This window comes from Bipolaris zeicola, assembly GCF_000523435.1.
Source record: "Bipolaris zeicola 26-R-13 unplaced genomic scaffold scaffold_13, whole genome shotgun sequence".
Taxonomy (NCBI): Eukaryota; Fungi; Ascomycota; class Dothideomycetes; order Pleosporales; family Pleosporaceae; genus Bipolaris; species Bipolaris zeicola.
In genome coordinates this window covers 90,442-112,092 of record NW_006912062.1, presented here as the reverse complement: position 1 = coordinate 112,092, position 21,651 = coordinate 90,442, and the positions used below count along the sequence as shown (strand labels likewise).

Genomic DNA, 21,651 nt, shown 5'->3' with positions numbered 1-21,651 from the left:
GCTTATACATCAAAACGATACATTATGACTGTACCTGTTGCTTACTCATGCGTCACGGACGAAAAGGCCAATTCTTTTGCATTCCGCCCTTAAGAGTTGCAGCTGCCCCTCTTGAACCCCACTTGGGGAGGTTTCGGCCGCATCTACCCCATTGACATCATACTTCCCTAACACCTCTCTTGTCAGACACACCCAAACTACCATAGCTTCAGACCTTTTCTCTTCTTCTCTTGCGCTTTTCAAACAATGTCGCTTACAGTACTGTCTGAATCCGACGTCCGCACACTTCTTTTGCAATTGACGAAGCAGGACATACTAGACTTGCAGCAAAGCCTCGCAGATGCACTGCATCACTATTCAACAAGTACCGAAGAAGAAAGTGACAATGGGTGCTGTGAGAGTTACCAGTCTGCCGGGACGACTTTGAGAAGCAAGGATGGAGGAACGATGACGGTTACGCCGGCTAGTAGGTATGTCTGGCTTTCTTTTTTTTCTTTTCGAGTTTGAACATGGAAATGGTGTACCTGTTACTGATACTTACGATATAGCAACGACGGCCTCGGAGTCAAGATTACAACACATCTGAGCGATAGTAGCAAGGCCTCAAGGTTGTCTGACACTGAGTCGATAACTTCTTCCCTGGGTTCAGTCACAATATCTCAGAATTCTACAGCATCAACCAAGAGTTTGGACACCACGACATCGCCTCGTCACTTACTGTCACTTACTTCCTCGACTACGCAACATGGCAGTCTTACCTTATTCGACAACTCCGGCAAGCTGCGCGCTCTTCTCAACACCTCTGAAGTAACAGCTTTCCGCACTGCGCTCGCAAGTACCATGCTGTTTAAGAAACGGCGCAATGTACATGACGTGGTTGTCTTTGGAGCCGGGCGACAAGCTTACTGGCATATACGCCTGGCGCTCTTACTTCGAGGCGAAGAAATTCATCATCTAAACATCATCAACCGCGATTTCGAGCGCGTGCATCAACTACTCGAGACACTATACAACCCGCACGAAGCGCCCAAAGGATTTAATCCAGATCCTCAGCATATTCCCGCGTACAGACAATCAGCTCCATCGCAGACTGAAGTCCTCCACAGGCCAAAGATACAAATCCTGACTCCCTCGCATGGCGAGTACAATCGCTACCTACACGATACGCTTCGCTCGAGCAGCTGTATCTTTCTCTGCACGCCCTCCGCAATACCACTCTTCCCAGCAGCCATCCTGACCAACCCCGAAGGCCGTAAGAAAGGCCGCTACATAGCAGCCATTGGCTCAGTTTCCCCCTCAATGATAGAACTGCATCCAGACGTTGTGCGCCAGAACGTCGCGCCTGAGCACGGCCACCGCCATTTCCACAAGCATGCCCAGCAAGGGGGTGCGATTGTGGTAGACAGCGTAGACAGGTGTCTGAAAGAAGCAGGTGAAGTCGTGCAAGCTGGCCTGGGCCCCGAGCAAGTTGTTGAAATCGGAGAGCTAGTCATGTTGAAGCGGGATGCAGAGAGGAGACGCATCGAGTGTATGGCTAGTAAGAAGATGGAAGATGAGGGCCTCGACGTGGATGGTGTCGAGCTGGGCGAGTGCGAGGCGGCGAAGAAGAAGAGACGAGGTGGGAATGGGAAAGAGAAGGATAAACACCACGAGAGTAAGGACAAGGCGCATGAAAGGCTGATAGAGTGGTTAGTCAAGGGTAACGTAATATACAAAAGCGTAGGATTGGGCCTGATGGATGTCGTGGTCGGTGGGGAGCTGGTCAATCTGGCGAATGCACGAAACATTGGTACCAGGATCGATAACTTTTAGAATGAGTTGCCTCGACCGTACCCAGGCATAGGACTATCCACAGAACACTCTTGTGAGTGCAGCTAGCTTCAACTGAAGCGGCAAGCCCAACAAATATATCACTACCTGATATGCAAAAATTTAGCCAACAACATCACATCACATGATTAGTGTAGAATTGGCGTGCGTTATCAAATCGATTCCAGTCAATGTAGTCGTTAGCGACTTCTTTTAACCCTCCTAAACTCCGTTGGTATTGTGAACCGCATACATGCAGAGATAAGAGACACGCCATAAAGTCATCATGAACCCTTCCAAACACCCCAAGACATGCTTAGATCTTGATGGCGTTCTCAACAGCCTTCCTGCGCTTCTCCATGCGAGCGTTGGCCTTGGCACCCATGATACCACCACCCCAGTGGCGGGAAGCCTCCTTGTGGTGTGACTCGAGGTAACCGTCGTTGACAGCGGTGACGAGCTTCTGGAGCTCGTTCTTGTCCTCGGAGCGGACCTCGGTCAGGGCCAGGACGGCAGCGGTCTTCTGGTGGACGACCGTACCGAGACGGGCCTTGCCCTTGACAATGACGTATGGGACACCCATCTTGCGGCAGAGAGCTGGCAGGAAGATGACGAGCTCAATGGGGTCGACATCGTTGGCGATGAGGACGAGCGAAGCCTTCTTGTTCTCAATGAGGCCGACAACGTGGTTCAGACCGTACTTGGCGACATAGGGCTTCTTGGAAACATCCTCCTTCTTCTTGCCCTCGGCAACGGCGGTGGCCTCCTTGGTGAGCCTCTCCTTCTTCTCGGCCTTGGTCTCGGGGCGGTACTTGTTGAGGAGCTTGAAGGACTGGGTGGCGCTGAATGTGGGTGTTAGCGATTGAAGACGAAAAATGGCAGTGGGTAACGTACAGGTTACGGTCGGCAACGTGCTGGAACTGAGCGATGCTGGATCAAAGTCAGACGTGGGCCATTGTATAAGGTTTATTTGTGGGAGACGAACGAAGGAGGGACCTTCAGGCGCATGTTGAGGATCTTCTTCTGGCGCTGAAGGCGGACGTAGGCTGGCCATCGGACCATGCGGCCGAGGTTGCGCTGGGGCTGGATGTCCTGGCCGATGCCATAGTTGCGGGGCCTCTTCTCGATGAGAGGGTTCTATCTTGGTTAGCTGAAAAGTTTTCCATGGAACTGGATGTGCGCAATTGAATTGAGTTGATGGTTAGAAGGTAGAGAGGGCGAATGGAAAAGCTTGTGCTCAGCAGCAAAGGCAGTATTTGATACGAATGGAGAGAGAGGGGGACTCACCTTCTGCTTCTTCGCCGCAGCCGACTTAGAAGTGGCCTGGGGGAAAGCCGCAGGCTTCTTACCGCTTCCTTTTGGTGGCATTTTCTGTCATAGAGAACAAACCATTAGCGAATGTTCAACGCATTTTCGGTTTGAATCTCGTAAGAGCGAGAAGGCCTTGCGACCGTTCTACAACTCTAGCCATCCTCACGCCTCGTACTCATGCATATGCAAAGAGATGCGGCGGAAATGCTAACGAGCATTCATTATGTGGAAGTGCGCTTACGTTGTGTGTTGGCGGCGGTCGACGAAATTGACGTTGGCGAAATTGGGCTTGACGAAGAAATCGAGAGCGGGCACAGAAGTCGCTCCTACCGAAATCCACGCGAAGCGAGTGGGCGCGGAGGTGGAACAACCTTTGGCCGACGCTAACGCCCTACCCAATCGGAGTGCGGCAAGTCCCTCTACCACGACATCCCGAATCGCAACATGAAGAGCGCATCCGAGTCTTCTGGACAACGCTCAACTAGTCGCTTGGTTTCATTGTTTTGTCTGTGGAAGACAGCTCTCCTAACACTTGCAGCCTTCTGTCCAGGCCCTGGGTACGATACATCAGGACTCATACTCCTGGATACAAGCGTGCAGCGCCACGACCATTTCAATGTCTATACACGCTTTGAGCGATTCGTACTTAATCTGCTCCGATGGGACGCTTTGTACTTTGTAAAGTCGGCTGAGCGTGGGCTGATCCATGAACAAGCATGGGCTTTCAGCGGGGCGTACTCGCGTCTCCTCAACATAGTAACGGGTCAATGTGAGTAAGAAGCGGCTACTATTTCCGGACGAGTGCTGATTGCCAGCAGTCGTGAGTGGAAGCGTAACACCTCCGCTTCACTACTACGTGCTGGCTGGTATCATTGTTTCCAACGCTTGCCACCTCATTTCTGTGCTAGTGCTGCATCGTCTCCTGACCCTGGTTCTGGAACCGCAACAACAAAAAACGATTCCCTTTGTTGCGGCCATTCTGCATGTTTTGACACCTGCATCTCTGTTCATGTGTGCGCCATATGCAGAGGCTATCTTCTCTCTCCTGAATTTTACGGGTATGCTTCTATACGCTCAATCCAGGACCATAGCTAGAAGCACAACCTTTTCGATCCAGGAAGACATCCAGAAGGTCGGCGCTGGCCTCTTTTTCGCCACCGCAACCCTTATGAGAAGCAATGGCTTGCTTAGCGGCACCATACTATTGTACGATGTCGTGAGATATCTTTTTGCCCTTAAGTCTACCCAGCGAAGCATCCATGACGTAAGGCGGATCCTCGTCACTTGTATTTCGGGTAGTCTGATAGCCATTGCCTTTATCGGGCCGCAGTATCTTGCGTATACAGAGTTCTGCAATGGAGAGAGTGGCACTGGAATCCGACCATGGTGCGAGAAACGCCTCCCAAGCATCTACTCGTGGGCACAAAGCCATTACTGGTAAGTGACCTCCATGAGATGCTTACTGATCTAACCTTTCTTCAGGAATGTGGGACTTTTCCGGTACTGGACTGTATCGAATTTGCCCCTGTTTATGCTAGCAGCACCGATGCTATGGCTTCTGTTTACCTCTAGTGTCACCCTTCTCCGCAGCTGCGCTGGGGACCTGTTGCGTACAACCCCTGTCTCTGGAGCCAGCGTTACGCAGGATGCAGGTTCTGCCATATGCAAGCTACCTGAATTGGCACTTCCACAATTATTCCTGGCTGTCTCGGCTGTCACAACTTTTCATGTTCAGATTGTCAATCGCATCGCCTCAGGCTATCCTGTTTGGTACCTGATGGTTGCGACATGGGCGATAGACTCGCAGGGATCGTCTTCCACAAAGAACCTATCGTCGAGGGCACAATGGTTAGTTCGCGGTATGGTCATTTACTCGCTAGTTCAAGGGATGCTTTATGCGAATTTTCTCCCGCCAGCATAGATTTCTAGATCAATTGCCTTGCTTAGTGAAAGACGGGATTTTATTGAACTCAACCATGGTATTTTTTTGATAAATTAAGGAACCATAATGCAGCCTTTTATAGCCTTGAAAGCTCTTTCGGTTGATCGAAACGGTCTTGGGCTGAGATTTCACCCAGCAAGATGAGCAAGATCAACATGCTGGGTCATCGAACGTGCAGTCGAGGTGTGACGGGGTTAACTCGTTATCTCTATCCTCCACACTATATGTTGATAAATGAGTACCGGGATTCGATGAACAAAGATGTAACATAGCTGCGCAAACACGGTCGCGCAGATATTGGTGGCATTCAAAAGCGTGTACTCTAACTATTGAGCAGTCCAACTCCCCGCGTTTGGTGCGACACACTCTGCTGCCATCCAAGTGCGCCCAATTCCAAGCCATATTTCTGGTACCGCCAAGGCTCTGTACTAATGTGCCTTTGGAGTTACCAATGGAGCGTCAGCTGGTATGCGGGTATATCCCAGTGCTATGGCTCTGGATTTCCCCCCACCACGCCCAGTGCTGCTACTATACATTTTTTTGACAAAAAGTCAGGTAGCAGTAGAGACGGCATCCTACAGAAAAAAAACGTCTCGTATCACAGCTCGAAGCGAAGGGTTGTCAGCAAACACGACCTTTGATGCTAAAGTATTGCACGGGCCTGCAGTTCGTGCAACAATTTCATGCACATTCATCTTACTCTGGGATTCATCAAGACATGAGATTCCCGTATTTGTGGCTGTGGCGTGCCATGGACGCTGTATCGAGCAGTGGGCATCAGCCTGCTTCTGCTTACTGTAGAGTGCCCGCTTGGCAATATACATAGTACCTGCATAAGGTGCAGAAGCCAAGTGCCCTGGCGGCGCCTTTCGTTGACAGCCTAATCTCTAACCAAGCAAGAATACGACGTGGCGTCGTGGTCGTGGGCTAGTCGGCTTGCAACGTCCGTTGATTATGACCAGCGCCTCGACCGCCACTGGCAACACTGGAGCAACACATCCGGCGCTCGAGTTCGGCGTATGTCGCTCGAGGGTAATACGCCTCGACTGAGACTTGCAAGAAGGCGTCAACTGGCACCGGACCAGCGCCAGAGGGTGGATCAAGGTTGGTATGTTTTTGGACTGATGAGGGTAAGACTTCAATAAACAGTATTTCAGGTACCAGGCCTGAAGTACAACGGGACAGATGTATAAATTCTGCTCTACGGCTCGATAATCGTGGTTGGGCACGCAGCATTGACTGTACGATATCTACAATCGCAAATTGCCATCAGAGCCAAGATGAAGTTGTCTACCTTTGCTACCCTCCTTGCTCTCTCGACGGCTTTAGCAGCCGTGCTGGAACCCAGACAACAATGCTCCACATCGGACGCTTGTTACAGTGCCGTCTTTGGCGATGGCAGCATGTCAAGCGTAGTTCGGGCAGTGGAGGATTGTGAGGACTTTCTCACTACCAGTGTGATTTGGCACCCCATGTACGTGAACGCACCTCTTTGAGATATCTACTTGGGAGCTCAGACTGATCATGTTTACTGTAGTATCACCCTTACGGTTCTCAGCCAGACCATCTCAACGACGACTCCACCATGCCCACCCACTGTGCCCGTGACACCAAGTGAGGCACCGCCCCAGTCGACAGTGTCGCAGGGCAAGCAACTTGTGATGCGCCAGGCTCTCCCTACAGATTTCTCCACAACAACCGTGTTTGGACTGCGGCCTTCGTATGCCACACAGGCCTGTAACTCTGGGGCCTACTCGTCTGCCTGCTCTTGTGCAAACATTACTACCGCTTTGGTATCGTATCTTGGAACTGTAAGTAAGCTCGTATATGTGGAGGGAGACTGGACAAAAAAAGAAAGTGTTTAGAATGCTAAATTATTGCTAGGTTGTGACGAATACAGCCACGACAACGATTACTTCGACTGTGACCACCAGTGGGTCTTGCCCAGGTGTCTCTGTGTCTTCTGCATCGTCTACTTTGGCTTCGTCGTCTTCAACACTGTCCAGTAGCAGCGCAGTGTCGAGTGTGGCCTCTTCTGGCAGCACAAGCAGCTCATTATCTAGTTCGACTTCGTCGTCACAATCTAGTAGCAGCGACAGCAGCGCATTATCGAGTTCAACGGCATCCTCAACTGGGTCAAGCAGTGCCTCTGTTAGCAGCGCATCCGTTAGCAGCACAGGCAGCACCTTGTCTAGTTCAGTCACGTCCTTGACTGAAAGCAGTAGCTCATTTGTTAGTAGCACATCAGCCAGCGCGACAAGCAACTTTAGTAGCTCGAGTGTTACAGCAACGGGACCAAGCTCATCGCCTACAAGTCTGAGCAGTCTATCTAGCACTGGAAGCGAAGTTGGTCCGTCGACCATGGCGAGCAGCTCAGTGAGTAGTTCAGCAAGCAGTTTGAATGGCACGTCGTCAGGTACAAGTGTGACAGCTACTAGCAGTGCATCAGTATCAACGGACAGCTCGTCTAGTAGTTTGAGTGGGCCGTCTTCAGCGACGAGTGTGGCGTCTAGCACTGGCTCATCGACATCTCCCAGCAGCTTATCCAGCAGTTCGAGTGGGACAAGCATGGTTCCGACCAGCAGCTCTTCGGCAACGTCGAACAGCTCATCAGTTGTCCCAAGTAGTGCATCCAGCACTTCGAGCAGTTTGATCAGCATTTCGAGCAGTCCAACTGCTACTTCTGAGAGCTCTTTGGTGTCTTCGAGTAGCCCGTCTTCATCGTCGATTGTGGCTACAAGTTCGTCAGACAATATTACATCATCAGCAACTGCTTCTATCAGCAGCAGCAGCGTGACTTCCTCTCAACTATCAAGCAGTAGTTCATTGTCGGATTTGGCTAGTAGTAGCTCAAGCTCGTCGACGGTTAGTAGTGTGTCGGTTAGTTTGAATAGCAGCAGCAGCAGTATGCCATCGTCATCGTCTCTTGCCTCATCCGTATCGAGTACGTCGGCGGCGTCTTCAACGACAGTCACGTCAACAAGCGCATCGACAAGCAGCGCAACGCCGAGCGGGCAACCGTGTGAGGGGCTTGGGGTGGAGCGATGCGAGGGTGTGTGCCGCGACACGACGTCGGATGCACTGAACTGCGGGCGGTGCGGCAATGCGTGCACAAGTGGGCGGCAATGCATCAACGGCGTATGTGCATCTCGGCCCTGCGACTCGACGTGCAACTTTGACCGACTGTGCGGGTCAGGCAGCGGGGGGTCGACACGGTGCATTTGCGCGACGACGATTGAGGGCAACGGAGTATGCTTTGACAAGAACCGGTACAGTTGCGGCGACGTCAACCTTGTGAGGTGCCAGAGAAGCGTGTTCGGACCAGAGGGGTGCCCGATTGGGTCGGTGTGTGTAAGGGACGTGTGCAATTGTGGCGCCGTGCCGGCAGCGGGCATTTGTGTGTCTACAAGTGGATGTGGGGATTCGGGGACCAATATCTTGGGGAGCCTGGTCAGGATTGGGGAGATGGAGAGGCGCAGGAGGGCGGCGAGGGGCGTGGGAAAGTAAGGCATGGTGAAGGAGGGGGACAAAGAGGAGAAGGCATCGTGAGGAGGGGAGATGGTGAGTGTTTGTGGTGGGGGTGCACGGGGTTTGTTGGTTGCTTGTTGCATGCATAGCATACAGACACAAATGGAAGATGAGTGAGTATAAGTAATATGTGCACACACATATATAGACAAGCGATGCAGGCAGAGGCAGGCACCAGGTTACAGGCTGCAGGCGCGGGATCGGGGGCAGGTGCTAGCGACAAAGAGGGCATTTTGTTGTTGTTTTTATTATTATTTGTTGTCGATGGGAATCGAAGCAGGTGGCCGAGGCATGAATTTGCACGTCGATAAGAGTTAGTGGAATGACGGTGGCATGCATGGGCGTTTGCTCCACGGGCTTGCAGGGCGGCCAGGACATGCTCTCCGCGTTAGCGCGGCGTTGCTGGGACGATTGCCCGCAATGTTTATCCACCAACTCGGCAGGGCATAGCCGGCCCATGCAGCCAGTGCAACCACAACCACATCCACACCCACCACCAACACCACCACCATCATTTGTCTGCCATGTCTGCCATTCTGCTGCCCTAGACCTGTTCATCCCGTTTCAACTTCCCCCCTCCCCCTCCTCTCCTTTTGTTGCCTTCTTCTTCTTCTTGCCCGGAGCCTGACCTCAAGGCCGCGCCGAACATGGCTGCTGCTACCACCACTGCCGCCGCCGCGGGTGCTGCTGCCGCACAATCACCAGCCCCAACAACAACGGGCCATCGCCGTAATCGCTCCGCGGTCCTGAGATCTTTTATATCATCCAGGGGCCACAGGCGCTCGCCCACCGAAGGCTCTGCCATCCCATACACACCCGTGTCCGCTTCGCCGCCCTTCCTGCCCGCCCCCAGCCTCCAGCCACCACTGCTCCCGCCAGACCACCCTCACAGCGCCAGCCAGTCGTCACCCCGCAAGTCCAACGACAACCGCTCCACAAGCACCAAGAAGAGCCTGCACAAAAAGTCGCTCAGCTCTGTGTCGCTGCGATCGCTGGCAAAGCGTGCCGACGACAAGCCCAAGGAAAAGAAGTCGTCTGACTTGAGGCGGTCGCAGGACGAACCAGAAAAATCCCCCCGCCCCAAGTCGTCCACCAACCTGGCTGCCATGTTCAGCAAGGCCAAATCCCGAGACCGCTCCCCCAACAAGGAATCGAGAGACAAAGAAAACACTGAGCCGTCCCGCGCCGCATACGCGCCACCGCCCCCTCCCACTCCCATCTGGGCAGAGTTCAGTTCCCAGTCCGCCATGCCCGCTGCCTCCAATACCCCTCTGGACAGTCGTCCCCGCACCAGCACCGAGGGAGGCCTTGGCCGATTCCCTCCAGCTGACTACTCGCCCACCAAGCAGCGCAACTTCTTCGAGTACGGTCAGCCTGCGGTGCGAAACCCCGCCACCAAACAGCGGCCCAAGTCTATGTTTGCCGCCAGCTCGTCCACCACCTCTCTGCTCCTTGACACATTCTCCCGCAAGAGGAGCAACGAGCGCATGCCCCTGTCCGACACACAGGGCAATGAAGGCCGCTTCAGAGACCCTTCTCCCAGCAAAAGCAAATCCACGAGGCCAGCGCTTGGTAGAGCTAGTACCGACAGCGGCAGCAAGGACTTCAGTGTCAAGCCCATGGCACCGCCCCCGCCCCCAGCCTCACCAAAGAAACAAAACAGAGTCATGGCCGCCGTCGCTGCCTTTAACGGCAAGGCTAAGCAGGCTGACGGCCCCCCAACCCCCACTGTCAAGCACGACCCCAAGGTCGTCGATGCTGAATTCGAAGAGGTTCTCGTAAGTCTTGTTACTTCCCCGACCTGCTCGTGTGCTCACCTCCGCAGGAATCGCGAAATATCCCTACCCACCAACGTGCGCAGATGAGAACATTGAAACTCGAAGTCAAGGCCGACTTTGTGCGCATGCACAAGCTCGACACTCCTCAAACTTCGCGCAGCTCGTCTGGCACCGCTTCCGCCGGGGAAACCACCAAGCCGGCAGCACAAAAGACGTCCAAGTCGCGGCACGGATCTCCTGTGGATGACGCTGACCTTGATGCACAAGCAGATCCGTCTGGCTACTCGACCAAGCGCGAGCGTCCAAGGAGTAGGACATTTACCTTCAACAGAAATGATTCACCGACCAAGAAGCAGAAAGGCGACTTGGGTGAGCGCAAGACGTCTGCCAAGACTGCAACCATCCCAAAGTCTCCCTCTATGCGCTCCTTGAGGTCTAATCATTCAGAACGTTCCGTGTCCAACGGTGCCAAGTCAGTCAAAGCTGACGAGTTTATTGCTTACTTGAAAAAGACGCCAAAGCCCCAAAACGTCGAGGTTGGCAAACTGCACAAACTTCGCCTGCTCATTCGCAACGAGACAGTTGACTGGGTTGACAATTTCATCCAGGATGGTGGTATGACTGAACTGGTAGGCCTCCTCCATCGCATCATGGAGATCGAATGGCGCGAGGATCACGAAGACACCTTGCTTCACGAACTGCTTCGCTGCCTCAAAGGACTTTGCACCACTGCAACGGCCCTAAAGCAACTCAAGGAAATCTCCTCCACGCTCTACCCAGCTCTGCTTGCCATGCTTTTTGATGAGGAGCACAAAGGCCCGAGTGAGTTTACTACGCGTGAGCTCATCATCGAAATCATCTTCGCACACCTCTCTATGGCTCCAGAGGCCGAACTGGGAACTCGTGCTGCCGAATTGATGAAGTACCTCAAGGATCCCGTAAAGGAGAAGGAGACATCAACAGTCCCCTTCATCCTTCAAATGCATCAGCCGCGTCCATACCAAGTTTGGTGTAAAGAGCTGTCCAATGTTACCAAAGAAGTCTTCTGGATATTCATTCACCATTTGAACGTAGTTCCAGTCCCACCAAGACCAACAGAGGGCAGGTCGTATGCCAAGACTCATTTCCCAGGCCAGCGAGCTATTGTCCCAGCAGCACCCTATGTCGGTGGTGTAGAATGGGATGCTACCAATTACCTCGCCACTCACATTGATCTCCTCAACGGAATCATTGCCTCCATACCCACCCGCTCTGCTCGCAACCAATTCCGCCAGGAGCTCAAGGTTTCTGGCTTCGAAAAGGTCATGGGCCACCTTCGTGCTTGCAACCCCAAGTACTATGGCGCAGTCCACGACAGCGTCAAAGTATGGATTGGGGCTGCCCTTGAAGATGACTGGGACGTCAAGACTGTGCGTATGGGTGCCGGTGAAAGCAAGAGCAGTGCCAGCCCTCTCAAACAGAGTCCCAAGAAGAAGGTTGAGGCCCCACCTCAACTTCAGGCACCCCCCAAAATGGACATTGGCCTTGGCTTAGGACTAGGTTTTGACAGGGAAATCTCCATTGGTCACTCGAAGAAGGTCGTTGACGACGACTGGATCTGATGTGTTTGATCGGTACCTGACGTTGAAAAACGTTATGCATTCGATTGTGCTGAGATTGCGCAATCACTTCCTGGCCGTTTTTGGTCTTGGATAGAATGATCAGCATATCTTGTTCAGGTTGGTGATACAGCAACAGTTACGACACCCTTGAGCCCACCAGCGTCAGAATCATGACCAGCCAAGGCACAGCAAAACATTGTGGGCGCACATTTATTACGGAGTCTGTTGGTTTGTCTTTTCCTACGGACTTTGCATTGGCGCCATGGAGCTTTCTACTCACTCGCCTCATCTCAACATCTGCATTCCTTCTCAGGCGTTGTTCCCTCGTTCTCCGCGGCCCCCTTTGCTTACTTTGGACCTGGAGCAACAAGCGTCTCTATTTATGACTTCCTTCTCTCTCTCTCTCTCTGTGTACCTCTTCATCTCAATGTCTCTCTCTCCATCACCTTGTTAGCAATGAAAAACACGACCTTGACGACCCGAGACGGCTGGTGTTTTTTATTTTATTTACCCTTTCTCCCGGACCTTTGTTTATTTATTTTTTTCTCACTGTACCTTTTTGTGCCTTGTTTTCATTCGTAATAGGATGAGCAAAGGGGTTAGGGTAAATAAATTCTGTACTACACGAGATGAATTTGAAAGCAATTGAACAAACACTACAGTAGAATGCCATTATGTGCTTACTTGTTCTTGGTTTCCAGCGAGCCAACTAACAGATAATATAAGTACCCAACGGAGGACGTAAAGGTAAAATAAGTAGATGATCCAAACAGGATATCATATGGGTATCTATTTCACCACCGTTATTTACGCCTAAGCCTTGTTGTTTCACACGTTAACCCTCCTACTTTACATGGAAAGAAAAAAGACAGACGGGAAACCCAGAGGCCTACTAGTCTAGTTACAAAAAAGCCTTACCCTGCATAACCCCATGCCGCTAAAGATTAGACGGTGACAACGAGGGGACAAAAGAAAAAAGAAAAAAAAAGGGGGCGAGCGACTAGAAGGCATTCGAACCAAAAATCACGCCTTTTTCTTGCCTTTTCTCCTCGCCTTGTTCTTCCCCACTTCAACACTCGCACCCTCAACCTCACCCTCTTCCAACCCCAACACCGCATTCCCTTCCATTTCCTTCAACTTCTCCTGGCCACTAATGAAAAAACTCAAATCACGATTCTGTTCCTCGAGATCTGCTTTGGCTGCTTCCAGTTCGGCGACGCGCTGTTCGGCCTCTTGGGCTTTGAGCTCCAGATGCTTGATGCGCTGCATGAGCGACTCGTTGACAATCTGCTCTTCCTTGTACTGCTTGGTGAGTTTGCGAGCGAGGTCGGATGCCTGTGCTGCTTTTTGGGCGTTGCGGGCGGATTCTTTGGTTAGTGAGGCGATTGTGGCGGTTGCTTCTTGGTGCTCGGTCGAGAGCTGGTTGAGTTTTTGGGATAGAGCGGCTACGCTGCGTGTTGCTTCGTCGGCTGAAGTGGCGGCTTTGGCGGCCTTGTCTACGGCACGCTCAAGTTGCTCTTCAAAGTATGCGCGTTGTGATTCGAGCTGGGAGGTGAGGAGGTAGGCGTACTCCATGCCCATGTTGTCCAGCTTCTCGCGCGGGACCGTGTCGTTGGCGTAGCCCGTCATACCAGGCGCGCTGAATGACTGGTTTGAAGCAGGCATATCCACAAGTTTACCATCGGCTTTGTTTTGTATGAGTCGATGAACATATCCGTCGCCTGCATAGTCCCAGACATGCTGCGTCACTACGTCCATGGCATACGTATGGCTTGTGGCCTCGTAATGTGCGAATGCATGCGCCGAATCATAGCGGCCACATCCTATGTTACCGCAGATGAGACAGATCCAGAGGTTCTGCGTAGATCCACAAACACTACATTCATTGTCTGGACTGTCACCATCAGCGCTGTGGTGCGAGGTAAAGGCGTCGTTTTGTGTATATCGACAGACTGGACAGCCTGAGCCTCGCCATTTCTCAAGACAGGCACAATGAAAGACGTGCTGGCAGAGTATCGTGAGCAGGCCCGTTGTTTCGTCCATCCTCTCCAAACAGACAGGACATGTCGGCAGCTCTACTAGAGCCGGTGTAGGTGGAGCGTGTGGCTTTGCAGTCAGTGATGATGCTATTGATGGGCCATCGACTGGCGAGGAGACAGTAGTCGCTGGCGGAAGAGGGGCTGTGGGCTGTTTTGTTGCAGCGGGCGCAAAGGGATCGTTCGTAAGGTCTGGGTACGAAGTCGGGTCACGGTTTGAGTCGCCGTTTTGAAAGTTGATCGACTTGACAAAGACGACATGACAGTATTCAGGCTAGGTCTGGTTAGCAACTAAAATGATATGCATTCGTCCAGTTATTGTCATCTCACCTCCATGCTGTTGAAAGGCTTGCCGTCCCACTCTTTCCTCCACTCACGCGCCCTCTTGGCCTCACGAAATTTCATGAGCACCATGTACTTGTTGGCTCTGCTGGTCCTAATGAGTCTGAAATGTGAGACATACTCCCTCGTCTGCTCACCCATGAAGCCCAAAAAGTCCGACGGCGTCATGTATGAAGGGACCGCCAGTATACACAGCGTTGTGCAGTCTTCCTCATTGAAGGTCTTGTCCCCTCGATCCACCTCATCGTACAAGCCCGGTGTCTCTTGCCCATCCCGATACAAGTGCACGACCCCCCAGCCGACTTCTGTATCTTTCAGGTCAGAGGGTATGAATTTACCCTTTGTCGCTAAACCGCCAGGATTGGGCGCATGCGATGGGTGCTTGAGGGACTTTGCGCGAGACGGGGCGAGCTCAGTGTCATCGGCCTGGTTCATGTCGATGCTAAGAATGGAGATGGTATCGAAGCGCCAGTCTCTGTGTGCAAAGCTCTGCGTCCGTCGGTGCGCAGGCCTCTTTGGGGGTTTGATGACGGGCACAGGGCTGTCGTGGTGATCCGAGAAAGATGGCCGGGTGCGCTGGCTGAGTCGGCGAGAAGTAGCCCGTTGCTCACGAGAGGTGGAGGGTCCGCTGTGTGTGCGCGACGAAGGCGATGATGGCAAAGGAAAAGAGCCCCAATAAGCCCTTTGGTGTACCGGGAGCTCCGAATGGAAAATGTCAGTCTGCGGTGGTGGAGTAAACGTCTTGTCCGGCGATGAGCGCGAGGGGTAAAGCTCGAAGGTAAGGTGAAAGAAATAGGTCGGCATCACAGTTTTTGGACTGGAGTCTGCATTTCGGATGTGCTGTCACGGCGAGTAGCTGACGTGATTTTGCAGCGGCTTGACATGCGACCGGATTGTTTGCGACTTGAGCTACATGTATGAAAATGTGTATGTACAGATGCATGTATATATAAATGGTTGCAGTTGCGGCGGCAGTGGGCTAATAGCGCGTCATACCGCTTGGACTAAAAGTAGCGTGCCGACCATCGGCATCAACTACCCCACGCCCTCCGTTCCTTTAGGGTAGATGAATACATCACAAGCAGTACAAGGCGCAGGGACTTGATAATTAAACTGATGTATTTGACATGGTTCTGTGCCCGTACAAGCCACAGGCCTCGTCATGATCCTCATGTCGATGGTAACCTCTTAGCTCCCGCCAAATGCGGACCGTAACTAGCAATGTCGAAAACGCCCTAGCTATGCATATATAACAAACAAAACGCCCATACTCCTGCATGTGTGCATGTGCAAGCATCCTTCCCCACACCTTGCTGTGTGCCAAAAGAACCGGCCAAGGCTGTGCCTACACTAGTCCATGCCACATTACTACCTGAAATAATAAAACTCGGATGCCGTGTCATCAATTCGTTCGCCAAAGTGCGGTTTTGGGTATCGCTTTTGTACAAGTGGAAACATTCGCGCCAGCCCCAAATGATATGCTGTTTGTGTCTGTGTTTCGTGTCTAGGCCTAGGCCTGCTCTGCATCCATAGGCTCTGCATCAGTGACATCTTCAATCTCATGGCCCTTGGAATTAACAACAATGCGCCGTCCTCGCTGTTCAGCGGGAACACCGTCGCGTGAAGCGCCAAAATCGAGAACCTGTTGCAACGTTAGCCGGAAAAGAAGAAACCAGCTCCTACGTCTGCTTACCTCGATATACGTCATGCTATTGCGCTGAACAGCAGCGACACAGCGCCGCTCGTTGAACTTGACCTGCCACACGCCGCTCAGGTCGGTCAACAAATCCTTAACAAACTCTCCAGTCTTGACATTCCACATCTTCAGAGTGCGGTCAGAGCCAGATATGACCTTTTGCCCGTCGTGCTGGAAACAGGTAATGGCACCGGTATGAGCACAAAGTCGACTCTTGCACTGTCCATTTTCCGGATCCCAAATGCGGAGAGTGGAGTCAGCAGCCGCAGATACTAGGCGCCCGTGGCTCAGGTCGAGGAGACCAACCAGAGAGGTGTGCCCCTCAAGCGTGAATATACAGGCACCTGTCTCCAGGGACCAGACCTTAACCATGTTGTCCATAGAACCACTAATGCAACGATTCCGAGCATGGTCAAGGACAACGCTATAGACCTTTTGTGAATGACCCTGAAGACGCTGGAGAACTTCTCCGGTCGAAATTTTCCATACCCGAACAGTACAATCGTAACTACCGCTCACCAGAGTGTCCCCGTGGGCAGCAATAGCGCGTACCGAATGATGGTGCCCAGTCAAAGCGCGTATGAAGTAAGGGTTATCATGGTCGTTTGCAGATGCTCCAGTTTGCATAACGCTCCGATCACCCGGCTTGGGAAGTTTCCATACACGAAGCGTTGAATCGCGTGAACCGGTGATAATGAGCTCCTCCTTTGGCATCATGATGGGTTGGCCATCGATGGTCTCGCCAATATGCGTTGGCTTGAGGATCACCAAGCATCGGACGGTCGATGTGTGACCCTGGAACACGTGTGTGCACTCTCCTTTGTCAATGTCCCATACACGGACTGAGCGATCGGTAGAGCCGGACACCAGTGTGTTGCCTTCGTACTGAAGGGCCCATACGCCACCTTCATGTCCCTCGAGACGGTTACGCAGTGCTCCTGTCTTGGTATCGTAAACATTGATACTTGTATCATCACTGCCAGTAAGTATTTTGTCTGTATCAAACTGTAAGCAGGTCACAACGTGGCGTTGATGCGCACGGAACGCAATGTGTTTTGGCTTAGTTTCTTCAGCCATCCAGCTCTTGCGTATGAGGTGATGCCTTTGGTACAAGGATTTGAAGAGATGCATAGCGCGTAGACTAGGTAAGCCCACGTTGGGGTCCGAGATGGCAGCTTCTGCACGCTTGGCGAAAGCGTGCGGTCCTTCATGAAGATCGGCGGGACGCAAATACAGGGCCGTCTGGGTCTTAGTCGAGGCTCGATTCTTGCGTTGCTTCTTGCCGCTGCCGCTGCCATGTTTGCTGGTAGCCTTCCTCTTTTGGCGCGTTGATGAGGATCGTGTCACAGCACCTTCTTGGTCTTGTAGGCCACCGGACAAACTTGAGCTCGGAAAACCTGAAAAGCCTTCGTTGTCGGACCGGGAAGTGATCGACTGGGCCCTCAAGTCACACTCATAACTATCAGCCGAGTGAGGATATTGCCATCCCCAACCTTCCTGCACAGCTCGTTCCAGCTCGCCGTGCGGCAGCCTGTAACCGTCCCTGTCAAGTAGATCCTTCCAGGCAGACTCATGAGTGTCGATTAGCTTTCGCCAGTACTTTGATACCCGTGCAGCGCTGCACATGCTCTTGACGTCCAGATAACCGATGATCTCTAAGCTCAGCTCAGTAGGAAGTGAGGCGATAAAGTCACGTTTGAGAGCCGGGTTCACTACATCTGCAACAAAGTGCAAAGTCGGTTTTTTGCATCGTCGGAGCATTTGGTAAAGAACATACGACTTCATCTGTTCTGGCAGAGCATCGAATGAGTTGAGCATGTTTGGTATATCCATGATGGAAGGGGTCGGTAGTTGGGTATTGGAGTCATCATGGGGGAAGAGAGGAAAGTCGCCTGTGCGTGAATTGCTAGACTCGCCCTGGGAGAGATCAAGTCCGGAGAGCTCGCTTGCATCATAGTCTATGTCCATGGCCGAAAACGAGGTCCCATTGCTGTTTTGTTGGGCAAGATTTGCGGCAGCAGTGATGGGCGATAAACTGGGGCTCGGCAAGCTAGCATCCTGTACAGAATTCGTATCGAGAAGGGCAAGTCGCGAGGTAGAGAAGGAACCATGTTCAGTAAAGGGTCCGACCGGTTCCAAGTCAGATTCGGCTATTGGGGGAGTAGCAGCCACGCCAGGACCGTCAACCACTCCTGTGGGGAATGAATGTTCTGGAGAGTGTTCGCGCTGACTGGAATGACTACCTTCGGGCTGTGTAGATGCAGTAAAAGCCTCTCGGAGATGCCGCCTGGATGGCGTTCTGCCCAGTCCGAGTTGCTGCGGTGTCGGTCGTGCGCTGGGCTTGGGGAACGGGCTAGGTCGGGTTTTTGGCAGACGGGATGCGCCCATCTCCCCTTTATTTGTTTCAGGTGTAGCTGGACACGAACCTTCGGTATCTTCTGGTGCACTGTTGTGGGCCATTTGTGCAGGGTCAGTTCCCTTGTCGCGCTCTAACCTGGGTTTTTTGCTTTGGCGATGCATACCAACCAACTCGACAGCCTTGGTTATTGATGGAGGTGGAGGTGATTCGTCTGTATTGTCTCGTTTTCGTCGAGCAGACACGGAGCGTAGTCCTTGATGTGCTCGAATCTTGGGACGCGTCGTGCGGTTGGGTGTGGCGAAGACTGGAGATCCATTAAAAGATTCGACTTTCTGAACTTTTCCCTTTGATCGGAGGGCTTCCTGGAGTGATCTCTGCTGCAAGTAGGGCGTCAGTTATAAACATAGTAACTAAAGAAATGGTGACGTGCGCAGCTGTAACGCGAAAGGCGTCGGCTGCATGCATGTCCCTGGAATTGTCGAAGGCGTACCTCTTGCACCCGCTCCGATGCAGCCTCTGCTTCCTCAAAGCAAGCCAGTTCGCCTCCAGATTCAAAATAGAACTTGCGTATCGACTCCGGTGCTTGGACATGGGCCAGTGGGTAGTCTTTCGGGTCTCGTTCAGCCAGGCTTCCGGGGGCGTTGACACAGAGGGGCGGAAAAGTGGTGGTTGTGGTATACGTGGTTGTGACTACTGTGGTCTTTGTCGCTGGGGCGAGCGAGAACTGTGCCATGGTGGTGTAGGGGTCTGGGGTTTCGTGTAGCACCGTCTTGGACACGCCATCAGCACTGGGGCCGGAGTCCTTCGAGGCAGAGGCCATGTTGCAAGACGGCGACGGGCTTTAGCGATAGAAGTGCGCGTCGTCGTCGCTCTGCGTGAGGGGGATCCGCAGTGGGGGAGGGGCAGGGTTTGGGTGGCTGATAGGCAGCCTTGGTAGCGGTGGTGGAGAAGGAGGAGGTGGTGGTGGTGATGGTGACAGGCGTGCGGGAACCAAAGCACGCGATGGGTCGAGGAGGAGCAGCAAGACGCGGGAGAGAAACAGTGGGGTTAGTAATCGTGCATGTCGCCAACCGTGACCGGGACGCGGGCTTGGTCGGGGCGGCGATGTGTGGTAGTTTTGTGGTGGGTGTTGGCAGGCGTGTTGCCGCTGGCCGAGACGAGATGGGATGGCCGGCAAAGTCGAGGCGTGCGGCGGGAGGTCGAGAGCGGAAACAGGCCACGTAGCAGCGAGAGCGGAACAGCGAGAGAAGAATCTCGTATGGCTCAGAGGAGGGGACTGGGTGTTGTGGGCTGGCACGGTGGTGGGGTTTATGGAGAGTAGACGAGCGAGCAAAGGCATGAGCACTTGCAGGGCGGGCTGGTCTAGCTCGGCCTAATCCTAATCTTGACTTCCCGCCTTGTCAATTTGGTGCCGCATCACCTCACGGTAAGTAGATGCATATGTAGTATTGACACCATGCACCAGACCAGCACCACCGCGCCTTTGATTGCACTGTTTGTCCAGCCTGTACATGGTTCCATGCACCAGCCAGGCCCAGCTGTCCTTGTTCGCAGCGCGTGCCCTCGTGTTTGGCCTCTTCCCCGAGCCATGGTCTCCGAGGCGCATACCTCTTCTGCCTCGTTTGCATCCTGACGCCATTTGGCCAACCGCGCTGCCGCGGCAAGAGACCGAGAAAAAAAATCCCCACCAGGCGCCCGTCTCGATGTGCTGTCCGAACAAGACACGCGTGAAGCAAGCACGGCCACAAGAGGCCGCCACGCCGCACGTGGAGTGTCACGGGAGGAGTCGAGAATAGCAGGCAACCCCAAGACAATCATGCCCCGATGCATCTACTCACCCGAGCCTTTGCTTCAAGACGCTGCTTGTCCAAGACTGGAAAATGGATGCTGTTTCATGGTTTGTGTGCAATCCGCCATTGGTAATCATGATTATCATGATTGCCATTATCAGCACCATTGCCCGCTGCGCGAAGATGGCACAGCTGATGTCTGGAGCCGTCTTCGCATTCCTGCCGGGGCCACTTGATCCAGCACGGCCGTGGGGAAGCTATGCCGGGAACAAGACGTCATGCTCTACCTCAGTAGGCAGCATGCAACTGTGAAGATGGATACTCTGGCCTTATCTCACCGTCTTCCGTGTCTATCTAAGTATTTACTTGCTACATATACCCGGTCAGCCCTACCCTTTGACCGCTTTTGATTACCAATGCCCGATCCCTCTGCGTGCTGACATGGATATGTCAGTATGTACCAAGTACAAGACAGCAACACCACCCAATCGGGCTTTCATGTTCCGTCTCTGCCAGCGACGAACAGGGCCAGGCTTCACACCGCATGTGTAGGCTGCACCACCACCTGTTTGAACTGGTTGACAAAGAACAGTCAGGCGGCCAACGGATGCCGGTACTGCCGCTGTGATTGACAGCGGAGAAGCGAAAAAAAAAGTCCGACAGCGCCCAGGCGCCAGGAAGCCTAGCTGGGAGAGATGCGACACTGGGAAACGGCGTTGAGTGCATGTGACTGTCTGTGTTTGACGCTTGTAAGTAGAGTACACATATAAGTACACCTACAGGTGTGTAGAGTAATCGCATGCAGCCAGAGGCATTCAGTCCCCATCACGTGCACAGGCTGAGTAAGTATATATGTAGGTAGGTAGTATGTGGTAAGTATGCAGCTGTACTCGTGTCGCGTGGGCAGCTAGTACGCGCATACATACTTACATGCTACGTATACACAGTAGAATACTTACTACACACACATACATGCATGGGTGGGTGAGGCTCAAGTCCACGGGGCACCTGCAGAGCACGTAATGGCCTACTTACTGTGGGCCGCCCGGCGATGTGCCCATGGCGGAATCTCGCCCATCCCCCCCCTTCCCCCAAAATTTCAATGGAGCTGCGTCTGCCCACTGACACACGGCCCGCCACAACCAGGGCATCTCAGGCTCCTCGACGGGACGAGCTCCATCAGATCCAAAGCCATTGCGCATCCGGGACGGCTGAGCCCTTGATCAAGGACAAAGACGTTCATGATCATCGTGAGAAAACCCACAGGATCACCACCAGGTCCAAAGACGAGCGCTGATCGATGGTGCATGCTACATCCCCCCTGAGCATCTCCCGCGGGCCCCAGTCCCTCAACACTCACACTCTATCATGATGGTGGTGCCAACATTCCAAATCTGCACAGCTGCTCGTCAGCCACGTGGTTTCGCCCACCGTGGCCATCCGACAATGTACTTCCACA

At 53.0% G+C, this 21,651-nt stretch overlaps 9 protein-coding genes across 9 annotated transcripts; 4 read left to right on the top strand and 5 right to left on the bottom strand.

Moving 5' to 3' along the window:
* Nucleotides 1-246: 246 nt before the first annotated feature.
* On the top strand, nucleotides 247-1,812 carry COCCADRAFT_1580 (uncharacterized protein; the record flags this gene model as incomplete). The annotated part of the gene is made up of 2 exons (XM_007709940.1): nucleotides 247-470; nucleotides 549-1,812. 2 exons carry the CDS (start codon nucleotides 247-249, stop codon nucleotides 1,810-1,812), a joined length of 1,488 nt encoding a protein of 495 aa, XP_007708130.1.
* A 313-nt stretch (nucleotides 1,813-2,125) lies between these two features.
* On the bottom strand, nucleotides 2,126-3,177 carry COCCADRAFT_85388 (uncharacterized protein; the record flags this gene model as incomplete). The annotated part of the gene is made up of 4 exons (XM_007710004.1): nucleotides 2,126-2,651; nucleotides 2,704-2,739; nucleotides 2,795-2,946; nucleotides 3,097-3,177. The coding sequence occupies 4 exons, from the start codon at nucleotides 3,175-3,177 to the stop codon at nucleotides 2,126-2,128; spliced, it is 795 nt and encodes a 264-aa protein (XP_007708194.1).
* Nucleotides 3,178-3,564: 387 nt separating this feature from the next.
* Nucleotides 3,565-5,041, top strand: COCCADRAFT_33248 (glycosyltransferase family 76 protein; the record flags this gene model as incomplete). Its single annotated transcript, XM_007709974.1, has 3 exons — nucleotides 3,565-3,883; nucleotides 3,936-4,557; nucleotides 4,603-5,041. The coding sequence occupies 3 exons, from the start codon at nucleotides 3,565-3,567 to the stop codon at nucleotides 5,039-5,041; spliced, it is 1,380 nt and encodes a 459-aa protein (XP_007708164.1).
* Nucleotides 5,042-6,342: 1,301 nt separating this feature from the next.
* COCCADRAFT_85279 (uncharacterized protein) lies at nucleotides 6,343-6,558 on the top strand (the record flags this gene model as incomplete). The annotated part of the gene is made up of 1 exon (XM_007710003.1): nucleotides 6,343-6,558. The coding sequence occupies one exon, from the start codon at nucleotides 6,343-6,345 to the stop codon at nucleotides 6,556-6,558; it is 216 nt and encodes a 71-aa protein (XP_007708193.1).
* A 384-nt stretch (nucleotides 6,559-6,942) lies between these two features.
* On the bottom strand, nucleotides 6,943-8,574 carry COCCADRAFT_33247 (uncharacterized protein; the record flags this gene model as incomplete). The annotated part of the gene is made up of 2 exons (XM_007709973.1): nucleotides 6,943-7,863; nucleotides 7,927-8,574. The coding sequence occupies 2 exons, from the start codon at nucleotides 8,572-8,574 to the stop codon at nucleotides 6,943-6,945; spliced, it is 1,569 nt and encodes a 522-aa protein (XP_007708163.1).
* A 663-nt stretch (nucleotides 8,575-9,237) lies between these two features.
* On the top strand, nucleotides 9,238-11,969 carry COCCADRAFT_85345 (uncharacterized protein; the record flags this gene model as incomplete). The annotated part of the gene is made up of 2 exons (XM_007710002.1): nucleotides 9,238-10,368; nucleotides 10,416-11,969. The coding sequence occupies 2 exons, from the start codon at nucleotides 9,238-9,240 to the stop codon at nucleotides 11,967-11,969; spliced, it is 2,685 nt and encodes an 894-aa protein (XP_007708192.1).
* Nucleotides 11,970-12,992: 1,023 nt separating this feature from the next.
* On the bottom strand, nucleotides 12,993-15,151 carry COCCADRAFT_85287 (uncharacterized protein; the record flags this gene model as incomplete). The annotated part of the gene is made up of 2 exons (XM_007710001.1): nucleotides 12,993-14,279; nucleotides 14,336-15,151. The coding sequence occupies 2 exons, from the start codon at nucleotides 15,149-15,151 to the stop codon at nucleotides 12,993-12,995; spliced, it is 2,103 nt and encodes a 700-aa protein (XP_007708191.1).
* Nucleotides 15,152-15,857: 706 nt separating this feature from the next.
* On the bottom strand, nucleotides 15,858-19,222 carry COCCADRAFT_85450 (uncharacterized protein; the record flags this gene model as incomplete). The annotated part of the gene is made up of 3 exons (XM_007710000.1): nucleotides 15,858-15,989; nucleotides 16,041-18,779; nucleotides 18,893-19,222. 3 exons carry the CDS (start codon nucleotides 19,220-19,222, stop codon nucleotides 15,858-15,860), a joined length of 3,201 nt encoding a protein of 1,066 aa, XP_007708190.1.
* Nucleotides 19,223-19,780: 558 nt separating this feature from the next.
* COCCADRAFT_33242 (uncharacterized protein) lies at nucleotides 19,781-20,232 on the bottom strand (the record flags this gene model as incomplete). Its single annotated transcript, XM_007709972.1, has 2 exons — nucleotides 19,781-19,945; nucleotides 20,011-20,232. 2 exons carry the CDS (start codon nucleotides 20,230-20,232, stop codon nucleotides 19,781-19,783), a joined length of 387 nt encoding a protein of 128 aa, XP_007708162.1.
* Between the last annotated feature and the right edge of the window lie 1,419 nt (nucleotides 20,233-21,651).